General features: G+C 39.9%; 1 protein-coding gene across 1 annotated transcript in view; it reads left to right on the top strand.

The window, feature by feature from the left end:
- Window positions 1-16,091, top strand: part of ddah1 (dimethylarginine dimethylaminohydrolase 1) — a 107,890-nt gene that overhangs the window by 74,652 nt on the left and 17,147 nt on the right. The window contains exons 2-4 of the mRNA XM_022677288.2: window positions 5,954-6,053; window positions 8,053-8,126; window positions 10,115-10,234. Of these exons, the coding sequence (XP_022533009.2) occupies window positions 5,954-6,053; window positions 8,053-8,126; window positions 10,115-10,234 (294 nt within the window). The remainder of the gene's footprint in view (window positions 1-5,953; window positions 6,054-8,052; window positions 8,127-10,114; window positions 10,235-16,091) is intronic.

The raw sequence follows: 16,091 nt of genomic DNA, 5'->3' as shown, positions 1-16,091 counted from the left end.
ACAGTTTATCCCATTGGGAGAGCACCTTTAGGACATCTCATTACATTTAATCCACTGATGAGATGCATTTTTATTAGGGGAAGACTTAATTGAGCACTTTTTTTTTTTACCTGTAGGAGAAACATATGCAGCACAACATTCCAGTGACTCTACTGCAAAGGGCATACTGTCTAGTATGGGTGGCATAGAAGACACTTTATAAAGGCACTATTTACTACTAAAATGCGGACGGAGACCCAAAGACTGGCACTCACTATTTGTTGCAAAAAGTGGCACTTGAACACTTTGGCAGCCAGGATGGCAGCCAAGAGGCCACTTAATCTCTTTTGTGCCACTCTAGAATAGTGCTGGGAATTACAGGGCATCCAGAATACGATATTATCATGATTCTGTGATTCTATTTTATATCACAAGACAATTGTCTATGATACTTCATGGCCTCTGTGTTACTGAAGAGGATAAAATACTCCTAAATAAACAAATAGCAGCAATTATTAATTAATTATTCATAGATCTACTGGTGATAGTGTCACAGAATTTATCAACCAGTATGAAACAGTGCACAAAAAAGTGCATAGCTTAGCTTGACTGCAGCTCTCATTATTCTATAAATGCTACATTCACATTGAAGGCTAAAGTGTCTTAAATCAAATTTTTTGCTCAACGTGGCTCAGATCTGATTTTTCTCATGGCTGTGTGAACGTGCCAAACCCGATTTTTTCATCTTACATCTGAGTCACTTTCATATGTGGTCCTAAATCGGCTTCATATACAATCCATGGACATGCGACATGAATTTGAACGGTCAAATCCGAATTAATTTATCTTTTTGCTTTTACGCATTAGCATTAGCATTAGCGCTACGTGCTTCTCTCTCGTACCCACACATCTCTTGGTGCAGCTGTGCAGCTATAGCTGCTAAAAAACAGCAAAAGCAAACCGCCTGGCCTTTTTTCACCTCCTCGACCTGAGCATAAATTTCAGACCAGCTGTTTACTGTTTACTCTCCACTCCAGCAAAAGATGCTCCACATATGAGCTGCTAATGCATCTATTTCCCTTTATAAAGCTAAGAGTCATCTCTCAAATATGGTGTTTTTTGTTGTTGGTAAAGAAGACGACGTTTATACATTAATGTATTAATGTGCGCATGTGAGATAGCGTTTCAGGGACAGATTTGTTCACATTACACACAGATAAAGATCACTTACATGTGTGAATGTGAACCGTCAAGATGACTAAATCAGATCTGAGCAAAAAATCGGATTTGAGCCATGTGGCTTGTAATGTGAACGTAGTCTAAAACAGTTCTGCTGCTGTTGAAGTGTGTAGGCTTACATAAAATAATACATTAAAACTAAATATATTAAGATACATTAAAACAAATGCTAATATTTAATGGCACCTATTGATATATTATATTGATATCAATAGGTGTATGTGACAGAACAAACAAATTCGTTTTCAGTCCTGTTCTGTCCCTACTCAGTGCATACACATACACAGCTATTTTTTCCATTTAACACTAATTCACCTTTAAAAAGTTATACATTTTGCTAGCTTGGGACATTTAACATATTTTACAAAGTATGCTACTGAGACACACATTTCTGTTTTAATAGCTGCCGGTACAATTTTCACATTCACACACTCACCTGTACTCTCTTCCTGGTCTGGCAAAGGGCCCAACCATTGTTTTAGCTGCCCTTATATAGGGCCTGAGCACAATTGGAGCATGCTCACTGGGCCCATTTTGGGCCATACCATTTTGAGGGGGTTCTTTGAGGTTTCAAAATATTTTAAGTTTTCTTTCCTTTTCTTATTTTCATGTGTATTTTATTGGATTGTGGCCTATGGTATGCTTAATGATTATTTTGAGAATTTCATTTTTCCATTGTATGTTTATTTGATTTATTGTTTGTTTTGTTTATAATTGTATCCCCCTGCAGTGGAAATATGTTGGTGGTGTGTGGCTGGGTTGGGTGGACCAGTGGTGGCCTATTTAAGGCCTCATTTCATGTTTTATAGAGGATGGTAAAGGTATGGTTGAGGTATGCCATGGTTGGTTAATATACGAATAAACGTTACACATTTGAGGAAAAAGTTGATTCCTCGTGTAAATTTTGTAAATAGATTTTATTTTTGTTTATTTTTGTTTATTTTTGTTTATTTTTCCATTTTTGTGCACCTTCAAGCAGTGTATATATGACAGTGTATATATCAATATATATTGGTATATATTGCTGTGTGGATATTTTGTCCCACCTCTACACTAGAGGGTATTTAGGGTCACTTTTTCAACCATGTGGGCACCAGAGGAGGCAGCTGCCTTTAACAGTGACACACATATAGAAATAAACACACACACACACACACACACACACACACAGGCTGCTTCTAATGCAGGACATCAGCAGATAAAGAGGCTTTTGTGGTTCAACATATTGCTGCACGGCGCATCAGGCTTCATTTGTTCCAATTAGAGTGGTGTTCTGCTAGGCCTCGCGGAGGAAAGCGGCTGCTACGCTAATTGTTTTTCTCTCTCAGGCGGAGAGAGAGAGGTAGCTGTCAATCAAACGCTGTGCAGCACAGTGAAGCTCTGTAATTTTTGCCCTCACGTCTCTCTTTATAAATGCCTCTGCAATTAGCGTCTTTACACTGGGCTTCACTTTATAAGGGGCCTCAGCACTTATCTTTAGCAGTGTCTTCTTATCTGGTCAGTGGCTTCTTCACTGCACAAGAATGCAGCCTTGTTAGGATGTAGGTGGGCATTGTCTGGACATGGATCAGGTCTCTAGCTCAGTTCTCCTGGGGATACTGATCGTCTTCTGGAATAATTCCACCTTTATGTTTTCATTATCTCTTTTCCTGCCTGAGAAAGTGAGTCTGAATCAGGTTTGTTCATAAGAATAACAAATCTATTTACAGCTTACAAATTAGCTCTCATTTTTTAGTAGAAAGCTTATCTATTAATTTTTTTTGTTTTTAGTTAACAAATTAGTGCCAGTTCCAACAGTATGATAAGCAGTTAAAAAGTGCTTTGGGAGTCCTGTGAGTCGCTTTGATTGTATTATTCACCCGAGAAAAATAGAATTATCTGGGAAAACATGAATGAAATCATTAAAATCTGTGTGTGTTTGTCTGAATGCATATAAGCAGCACATATTGATAATTAGAACTCGCCAGAACACCCTAGCTAAGCTAAGATACGCTATATGGACTAGGACTGTATTATTGGGTGCACTATCAATATACGTCTATTTTCTGGTCTATTTTCATACATAAGTTGCTCTGGATTATAAGGAGCCTAAGTGATAGTCAAACGAGGGCTGGATGTAAATCTTCACAGATTTCTCTCTTGAAAACTGTTTATTTGGGTAAGTAAAGCGCTTCCGTTTATTTACAGTAAGCTTAGATTTTTAATATTTTCAACAGCGCGATAAGCAGCTGCGCTAAGCATTACATTACATTACATTACATTACATTACATTACATTACATTGCATTACATTTGGCAGACGCTTTTGTCCAAAGCGACTTACAATATTGAAGTGCAAATAATAGAAGAGGTTAAGTACAAAAATAATAGAAGTTAAAAATAAAGCATCTATAGATAGGGCCTTAAGGAGGTCAGAGGGAAATAATGGGATAGAGGAGTAGAGAAGAGGAAGAAGGAGATGAGGTTAGAATTAGTTAGTTTGTTAGAGGTGTTAGGAGAGTAAGTGCTCTTTGAAGAGCTCTGTCTTCAGGAACAGAACTCTTCTGCGCTAGCAGCGGTTAGCAGCAGCGGTTTGCAGCAGCGCTAGCCGCAGTTACTGCAAATAAATACAGCCTGACAGCGCTACACTCTGAAACATTAAGGGTTTTAGTAAGTCAGGGTGCTATCAGCTAGCAGTTTGTCCCACATAGCTTGTTTTAACACTGTAAACATGCAGACTACAGTCCGATATACTCACCTCTGAATGATGAAACAGCTAGCCCTGTGATTAGCGGCTAAGATTAATACTGCTCCAGCCTCAGCACTGGAGAAACTTCACTGACACTCCTTTATAATGCTGCTTTATAAGGCTGTCATAATGATCATTTATATATATAAATATATATATACAGAGGGAACTCTTGGTCTTCCTTTTCTGGGGTGGTCCTGATGAGAGCCAGTTTCATCATAATGTTTTTGATGGTCTTTGTGACAGAACTTGAGGTTAGTTTTAAAGCTATTGAATTTTTTGGAATTGACTGACCTTTATTTTCTGAAGTATTTTTTTTTCTTTACTTAGTTGGGTATTTTTTTTTTTTTTGCCATAGTATGGATTAGAACATTACTCAAATACCAACTTTCCTCTTCACAACTTTACAACTGATGCTCTCAAACACATTAAGAGACAAGAAATTCAAGCAATTAACTCTTGACGAGTTTAGCTCAGCTGTTAACTGAAAGCCTGAATTCCAAGAAAGAATTGCTACTTTGAAGAATCTAAAATAAATAAAAAAAAACATATTCTGGTTTAACACTTTTTTTACTTACTAAATAATTCCATGTTTTTCTTCATAGTTTGGATGACTTTAGTATTAATGTAGAATGCAAAAAAAAAACATTAAATAATGAAAAAACACGTGATTTCTATGACTACCTATTTTATACCTATGTACCCATGTTTTTCTTCTAAAGTAAGAAGAAAAACAATTGTTGCCTTCTTTATTTCTATTGATCATTGGAAAAGACAGATAATTTTGGCAGACACAACTAAAAAATATGTGTGAAAAAAAAAAGCAAGTGTGCAAGCAATCTTATGCAATTTTTAGTCTTTCTCTATAGCTCTTTTTTTCTCTAACTCTGTTGTTGAGTGGATCCAGAATAAAGTTGGCACCGCTAAGCTAAAGGATGTTCTGCCAGGCCTGGCTACAGCACAGTTTAATTGTCTATGCGTGTGTGTGTGTGTGTGTTCAAGTGTGTGTTTGTGTGTGTGTGTGTTGGCCACTTTCACCATTATATGCATGATTGTGCTTTATTTGTGTTGGTGGACAGGGTGGTCTTGCATTATCTAGGAAAGGAAGGCCGGGGTCTTGCGGTTACCGTGGCAGCGTACCTGTGTGACCTCATGCTTGGCTTGTTGTGAGCAGAAGCAGAAGCATTCGATTAGCAGCGCGCTGACCTCACCACCAGATATCGGCGTGGAAACACTGATCTGCTCCTGTAAAATCAGGGCCCCCGAGACCAGCCAAAAACAGGCCTATAAAATCTCTCTCACACACACACACACACACACACACATGCAACTCAACAGATGTGTGACCTATCAGGATCAGCTGATCAGCTGACCGGCTCCCGTGTCCAGACTGGACGAGCAGGAGCGTCTTTCTGCCGTGTGTCTTTATTTTACGACTCATTTTTGTCCGACTCGCTCACTTCCTTGTGCTTCGCTTTCCTCGTAAAAAAAAACTTTAACATGTTTCCTTTCGTAATGACATCACCCTGTGGCCCCAAGTGATGATGTCATCCAGATATCTTGGACGGGCTGGTAACATTCTGTCATGCGGTGCAACGCTGTCCAAAAACACAGACGTAATCTTTCTGTCTCCGGACCAGCGGCTGAAAGGCTGTGAGAGTAGCGTCTGCTCTGTCTCTCAGTAAAGCCACTTAAACCGAACCCCTACATCCATAGTAACATGGAAAAAGCAGCTATGTACATGTGTTCATGTCAGTGAGTAAGTCCAAAGCTTGGAATCAGCCCTTCTTAACACTGTAATAATATATATATATATATATATATATATATATATATATATATATATATATATATATGCGCCTATATATTCACAGCATGCCTTTAAAAACACTGTCCAGTACCCTCTAGGACCTCTAAGATAATGACACTGTTGACCTACCTTGCTACCTACCTTACCAAAGACCTTTCAGACCTTTCATATTGTGTACTATGTGTTTAATTTTTTCAGACTGAAGCCCTGAAGACTGCACTGGCTAACCTAGACCTGAACATTGTGGAGATGACGGACGAATCGGCTACACTGGATGGAGGAGATGTTCTGTTCACAGGTGACAACAAGATTTGACATTTAGGCTTTAAAATTGATGCTTTATATCTACCTACCTACCCACACATCCACCAAGCCATTCACTAACACATCACACATATCCACCATACCAATTAACCCACACACGAACACATCCAGCCAAGACACGTATCCATCATACCAAACACCCCACCGACTAACACATCAACCAAGCCACATGTTCCCCATATCAAACACCCCACCGACTAACACACAAACCAAACCACATATCCACCATACCAACAAAACCACCCACTAACAGATTAACCAAGCCACATATCCACCATACCAACCAACCCACCCACTAACACATCAACCAAGCCACATGTTCCCCATACCAAACCACCCACTAACACATCAACCAAGCCAAATATCAGCCATACCAGCCAACCCACCCACTAACACATCCAACAAACCAACAGACCAATTCACTATCCCATTCACTAACATATCCACCAAACCAACAAACCAACCCACCAAACCAACCAACCCACTCACTGCAACATCAACCAAACCAACCCACCCACTACCACATGCACCAAACCAACCAACACGCTCACCATCACATACACTTACACATCAACCAAGTCACACATCCACCAAACCAACAAACCCATTCACCATCCCGCCCACTACCACATCAACCAATCCCCAGATCCACCAAGGCAAACAACCCACCCACTATCATTTCCTCCAACATGCACATCTACCAAACCAGCCAATCCACAATCCTAACTACCCACCTATCCATCCACTGCACAGTGTTAGTCTGGATAAATTATGTCTATAGTTATTGTTGCACTAGAGGTTTATATTTGAACAAAAAATGTATGGCTTTCTCTTATTGTGTTCAGCTGGATTATGGATTTTAAGAAAATGAAAAAGCAGAACACTTCTTCTCTCTCTCTCTCTCTCTCTCTCTCTCTCTCTCTCTCTCTCTCTTGGACTGTTTATAATGTACATTTCGCTCAGTTTGTTGTGCGTGTTAAATATGGTGGCTGTGTTGAGCTGGAAGAACGGCGAGGAACACTTAATTGAGTTTGTAGACGTTTGGCTCATGGGTTTCTGCAGCTTTTCAAGGTTCAGATGAGTTTCACATGGTGGCGGGAGAAACACTTCCTCTTGGCTTTAGCAGGGCTAATATGTCATTTGTAAAACATTTGGCAGTCATGCTCCACCCGCTGTGTTGCGTCTTATGGGCCTTTCTGAGGCTTTTATTCTAATCCGGGGCTAATCTTCACTCCAAACCCAGAAATGAAACATTATTAAAACAGTTTGGTAGTGTAAATGCAGGACATTTACCAGTATGCAAGTTGGCCATGGTAGCAAACGCATAATGCAAAAAGATTACTGATCGCAGCGCAGCTTGATGTCATTGCTTTCGGAGATGAAGATTAGTGCGCAGATTTTGAGAATGAATGCCATCTGCCTGTTGCAGCAGTTTAACATAAGTTTCACTTATTCAATCAGTTTGATACTGTAAGCAAAAAGAGGCAAGACAGGGATGGTTGTCATGTGTACCACTGTAGCTAGGAAGCAAAATAAAGCCATGGAGATGGACCGATCAGTGATTTGGGGTCAATCAATCCAATAATCAATCCAATAACTAATCTTCGCTATCTTTAAGAGACTCCTGAAGACAGAGCTCTTCAAAGAGCACTTACTCTCCTAACACCTCTAACACACTAACTACTTCTAACCCCATTTCCTTCTTCCCCTCCTTCACTTCTCTATCCCTTTATTTCCCTTCGACCTCCTTTAAGCCCTATCTAAAAATGGGTTATCTAAATTCCTATTACTTTGTACTTCATTATTGTAAGTCGCTTTGGACAAAAGCGTCTGCCAAATGAAATGTAATGTAATGTAATGTAATAATACTTTGGTATTACACTAATACTTTACTATTAGAGATGCTGCAATGAGTTATTGAGTAGATTGAAATGGCAGTGCAAAGGTGTTTAAATGTATTCTTCTCTCTGTAGGTAGAGAGTTCTTTGTGGGTTTATCCAAGAGGACCAATCGCAGAGGAGCAGAGATCTTAGCAGATACCTTTCAGGTGGGTGTTTAATAGTGTACCTGAGTCCAGTCTCAATCTCAAGATCGAGCGGTGTAAGTCTTAACCTCATTAGGAATTGGTCTTGCCATTGGCCTGGGTTGTCCAGAATTGGTCTGAGAAATATTCTCGAAAGTGCCATCGAATGGTGTGTTCCCCATACCAAACCACCTAGTAACACATCAACCAAGCCACATATCCACCACACCAATCAACCCACCCACAACCCAACACATTCAACCAACCAACATACCAATTCACTATCCCATTCACTAACACATCCACCAAACCAACCAACCCACCCACTACCACATCAACCAAACCAACCAAATGGTGTGTGCCTTGCATAGAGACCTGATATGAGCCCAATCGAACAGTGATTGGATTTGGTGAAGAGGAAGGTCTATTCAAACCTGAGATCCAGACAGCATGGATTCACATCCCTCCTGGTGTTGCCTGTCTAAGCTAAATTTGTCCAAGAGCAGAATAAATGAGCTTTTCAAGACATCACATTCTGTTGTAAATAAATGTTTCAGCAGCTCATACTACACGACTAAGCAAGGACAGAGTGATACCGTATATTTTAACATACAGACTACAGGCCGATAATACTCCCCTCTGAACGGCCAAATGGCTAGTGCTTAGTGGGGAATGGTAATACTGCTCCACCAGTGCTAGCCAGGGTTAGCAGCAGGCTACAGGCTGATAATTCTCACCTCTGAACGGACGAATGGCTAGCGCTTAGCGGGTAATGCTAATACTGCTGGAGAACTAAACTGAAACTCTTTTAGAACTTTGTACTTCAGAGGAGTGGCTTTACTAATCCTTACAACCTGATTGGTAAATTCATACATAAGGCACACTGGAATAAAAGGCGCACTGACGATTTTTGGGAAAATTAAAGCATTTTAAATGCACCTTATAGTGCGAAAAATACAGTAAATAGACATTATTGTTATTCGTTTGTGTACATTACTGTGCAGTGCAAAATAGCATTAAAACTCAGTGATTTTTTTTTAAATGCCTGTGTCTCAGAACGCCTCACTTGGGACAGTTTTGTGCTATCTTCCACCAGATCATCTTCATTTTGAAGCGTCCGGTCTGCAGATACGGAGGCCAGCCGGAGAGCAGCTTTTATTCCTGAATGAAAGACAGAAGGCCAGACCAACGGCTGGGCATTCTTCACTAATATGCTAATAATTCAGATGATGTTCAGTTAAATGAGCAGGAAATGGATGTTTGTGCTCAGAAGTGCTTTGAAAAGGTTCAGCTTCCTTATCGCTGCATGTTTTCTCCACCATTAGCTTAATGTTTATGGAAACTTACCGAAAACGAGGCTTATCTGAGGAAAATCTCTTAGAGCTGCTCACAGAAGTCTTTTAACCCTGGAGACGCATGTTAATGAGCCTTGCTTTTTGGACGTTTTTCTTTGGAGTCATTATATTTTTGCAGAGGTGGAAAAAGTACAGAAAAATTGTAATTAAGTAAAAGTACCTTTACTTTGCTAAAATTCTACTCAAGTAAAAGTACCCATCTAAAAATCTACTCGAGTAAAAGTAAAAAAGTACTCAATTCAAAATGTACGTTGAGTAAAAGTTACATAGTTAATCATACATTAAATTGTGTTTAATGAACTAGTATTTCACATCCACGCCAGTTATTATTTTATTATTAATTCACACAATTGTTTTTTTCCCAGCATCTTATTTTTACTCAGTAACGGGGAGTTTCCCAATGTAGTGAAATAAATTACTTGTGTCAGAATGTACTTGAGTAAAAGTAAAATTACCCATTTTAAAAACTACTTTAAAAAATCTAAAATCTACTCAATTACAGTAACTTGAGTAAATGTAATTAAGTACTTTCCACCTTTGTATATTTGTGACAAAATGAGCAGGGGGTAAAAAATGTCCAAAAAAATATGCAAGAACACAACGTTTCATGTTGTGCTTCGTGACCTCATGCTTTTTTATTTTTGTATTTGGTTGCAGGACTATGCTGTGTCCACTGTGCCTGTACTGGGCACTCTGCACCTGAAGAGTTTCTGCAGTATGGCTGGTCCAGGGCTTATTGCGATTGGCTCCAGTGAAGCAGCCCAGAAAGCCTTAAAGGTAAAGTGTTTTGGGGGTTCTGAAGCTCATCTCATCCCACTCAGCATTTAACTTAATTAAAGCAGCAGTCCCTGTGAGGTTTTTCTTTTCAATTTAAAGTGGTAGTATTCTGATTGAGAAAGGAAATACATCATTTAATTAATAGTATCAATGTCCTGGCAAGATCATCCCTGCAACGCATTATATATAAATTAACTTATGAAACAAATTAATATAATTAAATCCCTAAACCCCAAAAATGTACAGACTGTTGCTTTAAAGAGCTGAAGTTCAGCATCAGGGTCTGCGAAACCTATATTCACAACATATTATGTTTTATTATATTGGCAATAAATGCATTCATACTAGTGGTGTCAACTAACTAAATAAAGTAATTGGATTAATCCCAACTGAATTCTGGGATTAAATACAATTGATCACACTTTTTCTTCTCCTTAAGGCTAAGGGTTAAATAATGGTATATTTTAATGTAAATAAAAGAGTGAGTGTTGGATTGGCAGCATTTTATTTATTATTCATATTAGTGGTGTAATTTGCTTGAAAAAAAATGTGTACACAATATTCAGTGATCAATCACTGAATATTATAAAAAAAAATATATATATATATATATATATATATATATTTTTTTTTTTTTTACATGCTGATACTTTGCTGTGGTTGTTTGCTAAAATTATATATACCCGACTTTTTGATTATAAAATAATATTTTAATCACTTATTAGCCAATTATTAATCTATATTTTGGAATAAGAATGCTCATTGCCTCATCGTTTGGCATTGAATTAGCTATCCACATATATCAATCGAATTTATATTCATGTGCATGTGTGAGGCTGCGTTCCAATAAGGCTGTTTCCCCACACGGGCTTCCTCCAGCAGTGTGCGGTTGGTTGTCATGAGGACACGCTGCCTCTCCTGCAGGGCAGGTCCTCTGTTAAAGGGCATAGACTCTGAGGTGCCGGCTTTGTGATTCCACGGCACTCAAGCCGATCTGTCAGTGTGCTAACTGGGACAATTCTGTCCGTACGACAAAGAACTCCAGCAAACCTTTAACACGTTCCCACATACCGGAGCACAGCCTCCAGAGAGTCCAGAGAAACAACCAACACGCCAATCTTAAAAAAGATATCCTCACTGTGTGCAGAAACTTTTATTTTACATTACCTGCAGATCTAGTGCAGTCCCAGTGTGAGGAAAAAAAACACAATAACTATATTACAGTGGTTTCAACAACTCCTGAGGTCCCTCTATGCCAGGGGTGACCAAAGACCAAAGGCTTGAGGGCAAATGTGGCCAGATTTTAATTGGCCCACGGCATCAATCTTAAAAATACATTGCAGTGTTTCTCATAACCTGACAATAAAAAAAAGTACATTACTGTTTTTTCAAAGCTAGCCAGCAAATGTTTTAACTAATCATGATTTTGTGAAGGCTTCAGCAAAACAAATCAATGTTTTTGTTTCCAGCAAGTTGTAGCATCGTGTTTGAGTATAGTTCGTGAGGTCTTGTAATGCATATAGGGAATGCAACAGAGAAAAAATAAAATCTACATAATGTTCATCCTGTGATAATTCATCCCATGCAGTTCCAATATTCCTACACAGTTCCTGCAGATTTTATGGTAGGAATTGGGTGGAGTTGGGTGGTATGACCAAAAAAATATATATATCTCACGATTTTTTCAAGATTCTGATGGTTTTGCAGTATATCATGATATTTTTATTTTACCTTATTTATTTATTTATGTATTTGTTTGCATGACTCGGCTTTTATATAGGTTTGTGGCTTACGTTACTGTTAGGAGTATATATAATATCAAGGCTAAAAATTAAGGCTTTAATTAATATTGGGTTTACTTTGTCCCACGAAATGACACAATATATGAAGAAATCAGACTTGGAGCCACCGGGTTAGCCCGGGTCTAAAAATGGGGATATAAAAATTGGACAATATAAGCAGAGGTTACACTAGCTGTTGCATTTAAATAATGGAGGTAGAATTACAGTATATTAGAAAAAAAACGTGATTGAAAGTTGTCTGTTTTGCCATTGAAACCTATGGGGGTTGCACAGCTTTCTGAAACCGAACAGCAGGGGGCGCCCGACCTGTGGTGGCTTCACTTTTGAGAGACGATGCTCTGTCCAGCTGTACACAGTCCCGCTGTACACGCTGAACGAGACAGCCAGTCACTCCAGACACTATACCCGGGCTAACAGCACCAGAGAGTGGGCTGTTTGGATGTTAGCCTAGCTAGTTAGCTAACTCTCCTGCTGTCCTTATTTCTCCGCCATCCTCCGGCTCTTGGAGGTAGAACTTGAACTTGAATTTGACAGGAAAATAAAACACCCGGGAGGAGAAAAATTGAGCTCAAGAGCAATATTCTGTTCAGCGCGCACAATTCTCCTTTTTTTGCTCGTGAGCTTCACATAGAAGTTAATTTACACACGCAAAATGTTAAAACACGCTGGTTAATTTTTTTACCTGGTATTTTTGGGCCAGTTCACAACTTTTCTGAACTAGTTCAAGTTCAGTTCATACATGCTCAAAGTGAACAGTTCACGTTCAAAGTTCACAATTTTAATTCTGAACTAGTTCAGTTCATTTTACTTTTTTCGTGAGATATTCAAATAAATACTTTTTTTCACACTACAAGCTAGAAATCACTATACGTTCTTTGAAACTGCTCTTTGTAGACATTTGCTCACGACACTGCAATTGTGGGTTTCTTACCAGGTGATGAAAATGTTCATAAGGAGAATCGGTGTCTGTCTTCGTGCATCACTTCCACTAGCTATTTTTTTTTATTGCAGCGCTTTCTCTCACTTCCGTCATTGGTCTCTCTCTATCTATCTCTCTCTCTCTCTCTCTCTCGCCCTTGCGCTCCGCTCTCTCGTCATTGGTCTCTCTCTCTCTGTATCTCTGTATCTCTCTCGCCCTCGCACTCCGCACTCTTGTCGTCGGTCTCTCTCTCTCTCTCTCTGTCTCTCTCTATCTCTCACTCTCTCGCTCTCTCACTCTCTTAGTCTCTCTCTCTCTCTTTCTCTGTATCTCTCTGTATCTCTCTCTCTCTCTCTCGCCCTCGTGCTCTGTGCTCTCGTCGTTGGTCTCTCTCTCTCTCTCGCCCCCGCGCTCCACGCTCTCGTCGTCGCTCTCTCTCTCTCTCTCTCTCTCTCTCTCTCTCTCTCTCGTCCTCTTTTGCCGTTCATGACACATAATGTGAACTAATTCACGTTCAAGTTCTTTATTAAAAAATGTGTTGCGTTCAGTTCAACGTTCACGAAAAAATTAGTGTGTTCAATGAACGCACAACACTGGATGTGACGCCATTCAGGTTAAAGGTCACTGGTTGGCGGACCTTATTAATGTGGTGAATGTCTGTAATAAAGACAGAAAGTGATTTGGCATTGTGTAAAATTACACCCGACACCAAGATACCAGGCATTCCGGATGTGTGACAACCAGCCTTTGATCTTGGGGCTGACCAAGGTGCCTCCACACATGGACTCATCACTCATCATGACTCGTTGCCATTCTGAATCACTCCAAGACAGTCTGGCATGACTACCCACCAAGGTAGTCAGCTAATTCCTTCTATGTCATATCTGTTTCTAAGTAAGTGTAGCTTCTTACATGCCCAACACTTCTGGAAAGAGTAAATCTGTTGCAACAATCTAATGCAACAATTAGCAATGAAGCTCTTTAGCCTCACTTTTTTTTGCCAAGCATCAAATAAATTAGGATGCAGCAGCGGAATGTTGGGGCTTTTTCAGGGATTTGGAATGCTGCTGTTGCCCAAACAAACACTCAGGGCTCTGATTTTGGTGATGTCTGTCGTCATGGAAACTGATAGGGCTCTGCCGCAGCTAAGTACTGTAGACTTGATGCAGGGACGGGGTTTTGTTTTGTTTTTCGGGGCTTTTCTTTGGGTTCCTTGGCTCGTCCCCAGATCTCCAGCGTTCCAGACACTCCAGATTAAACATTGCAACAGAAGCTGAGAGTGGCAGGACTTCACACGCCCACAGACGTGCCATGCAACCTGGTCGTGTTCTAATATTTACTTATATAGGTGTGATACGCCTCACCTGCTCTGAATCTGTGTCTCATCTTGTCATGTGAAAGGAAGATCATAAGCGTAATTAGCTTTTATTATGCTCAATTAAAACATGATTTTTATACTGGTAATCCTCCATGCTGTCACTGGAAAGCTGGGCTGTATTCTGTCAGAGACAGGTCATCTCAGACTGTCCTCAAAGATAAATGTGGCTACTGTGTTTAACAGAATAAATTAACATGTGTTCCTGTATATCTTTAATGTCTTCAATATAAAATTGTAAAATGTAAAAAAAATAATAATAAAAAGAAAGAAAACACAAGATGTCAAGAGATTTGTCTAACTTTTGGCTGGTATTGTACATGCAGGTCCATTGTGTCGCAAACAATCGTCCCCAAAGAAAACGTATTTTTAGATTTTCCACTATTTTGTCATAATCAGCTTTACGTATAAAATTTATAACACATCAAGGTTCAGTGGTGGGCTTGGAGAGCAATTAAAGTAAGAGATTCTCTTACCAGATTTTCTAATGTGGTTTCTGGCACTGTGTGACACATGAGCCAAAGAACAGCCAAAACCAGCCTTCAGTATGAGTGCTACCACTGTTTTTAGGTATGTGACATAATTCAATATATATATATATACACAGATAACGTTGTGTCAAACAGTGTCAGAAACCACATAAGCATGAGTCATCAGACATTCGACATCATCATCATCATCATCCTCAGCTCATCTGCATCCTCAGCTCATCTCTTCTACCCTAGTTCAACATCGCCCTCTGTTGGCGGAGGGTGTCAGTACCCGTCTCCTCTTACCTGCAGGCTGACATTGTCCTAAAATTAGAATTAAAAACATCATTAAACCTGAGCACCGCCTGCCAGCTCCTGTGCACAAGCATGCAAAGCCGGCTGTTACACATTAGCCACTAAATATGTAACAGCCTGCTTCCCATGCTTTCAGGCATTGAAATAGCAGTGAGCTCATGTGGTCAGTTTGGTTAGACCGGGCTTTTATAAGGCACTAGATTGAGCTCTGCAGTTCGGGCCTAATTCAAAGCTGGCGTAGGCCCTGCTTAGCTCACTGCGGCCGCGAGTTACAGGCAATTAGCGAGCGATTAGAACAGGAGCACGGTGGTTTGGGACAGAACCAGAAAGACTGACGACACACTGTCTAATAGAACGCGCTAAATAATGTGCTTACACACACACAGTGGGGCTGCACTTGTGTTATGCGGGAAGATAATGCGTTTTAGCAGCTAATTCTTTAGACACTCTTTCATTCTCATGAAAAAATACTAATGCTACCTTCTAAAGCTAGTTAATGTCAGTCTTACTGTACATAATTCCATGCTTTTATTTCCAGGTATTTACATGTGGATCTAATGCACAGTTCAGAGGATAGCACCTTCAGTCTGAACCCACCCATTTTTTTTGTGAGCAAAATTATTGGAACATAATAGTGATAACATGATAGTGGGTGCAGGTGTATTATGGGAGTTGTAGTGAGGTCTGATAGTGGGTGCAGGTGAATTATGGGAGTTGTAGAGAGGTCTGATAGCGGGTGCAGGTGAATTATGGGAGTTGGAGTGAGGTCTGATAGTGGGTGCAGGTGAATTATGGGAGTTGGAGTGAGGGCTAATAGTGGGTGCAGGTGAATTATGGGAGTTGTAGAGAGGTCTGATAGCGGGTGCAGGTGAATTATGGGAGTTGTAGTGAGGTCTGATAGTGGGTGCAGGTGAATCATGGGTTTTGGAGTAAGGTCTGATAGTGGGTGCAGGTGAATCATGGGAGTTGGAGTGAT

Source organism: Astyanax mexicanus, chromosome 13, assembly GCF_023375975.1.
Source record: "Astyanax mexicanus isolate ESR-SI-001 chromosome 13, AstMex3_surface, whole genome shotgun sequence".
NCBI lineage: Eukaryota > Metazoa > Chordata > Actinopteri > Characiformes > Acestrorhamphidae > Astyanax > Astyanax mexicanus.
This window is presented reverse-complemented; position numbering and strand designations above follow the sequence as displayed.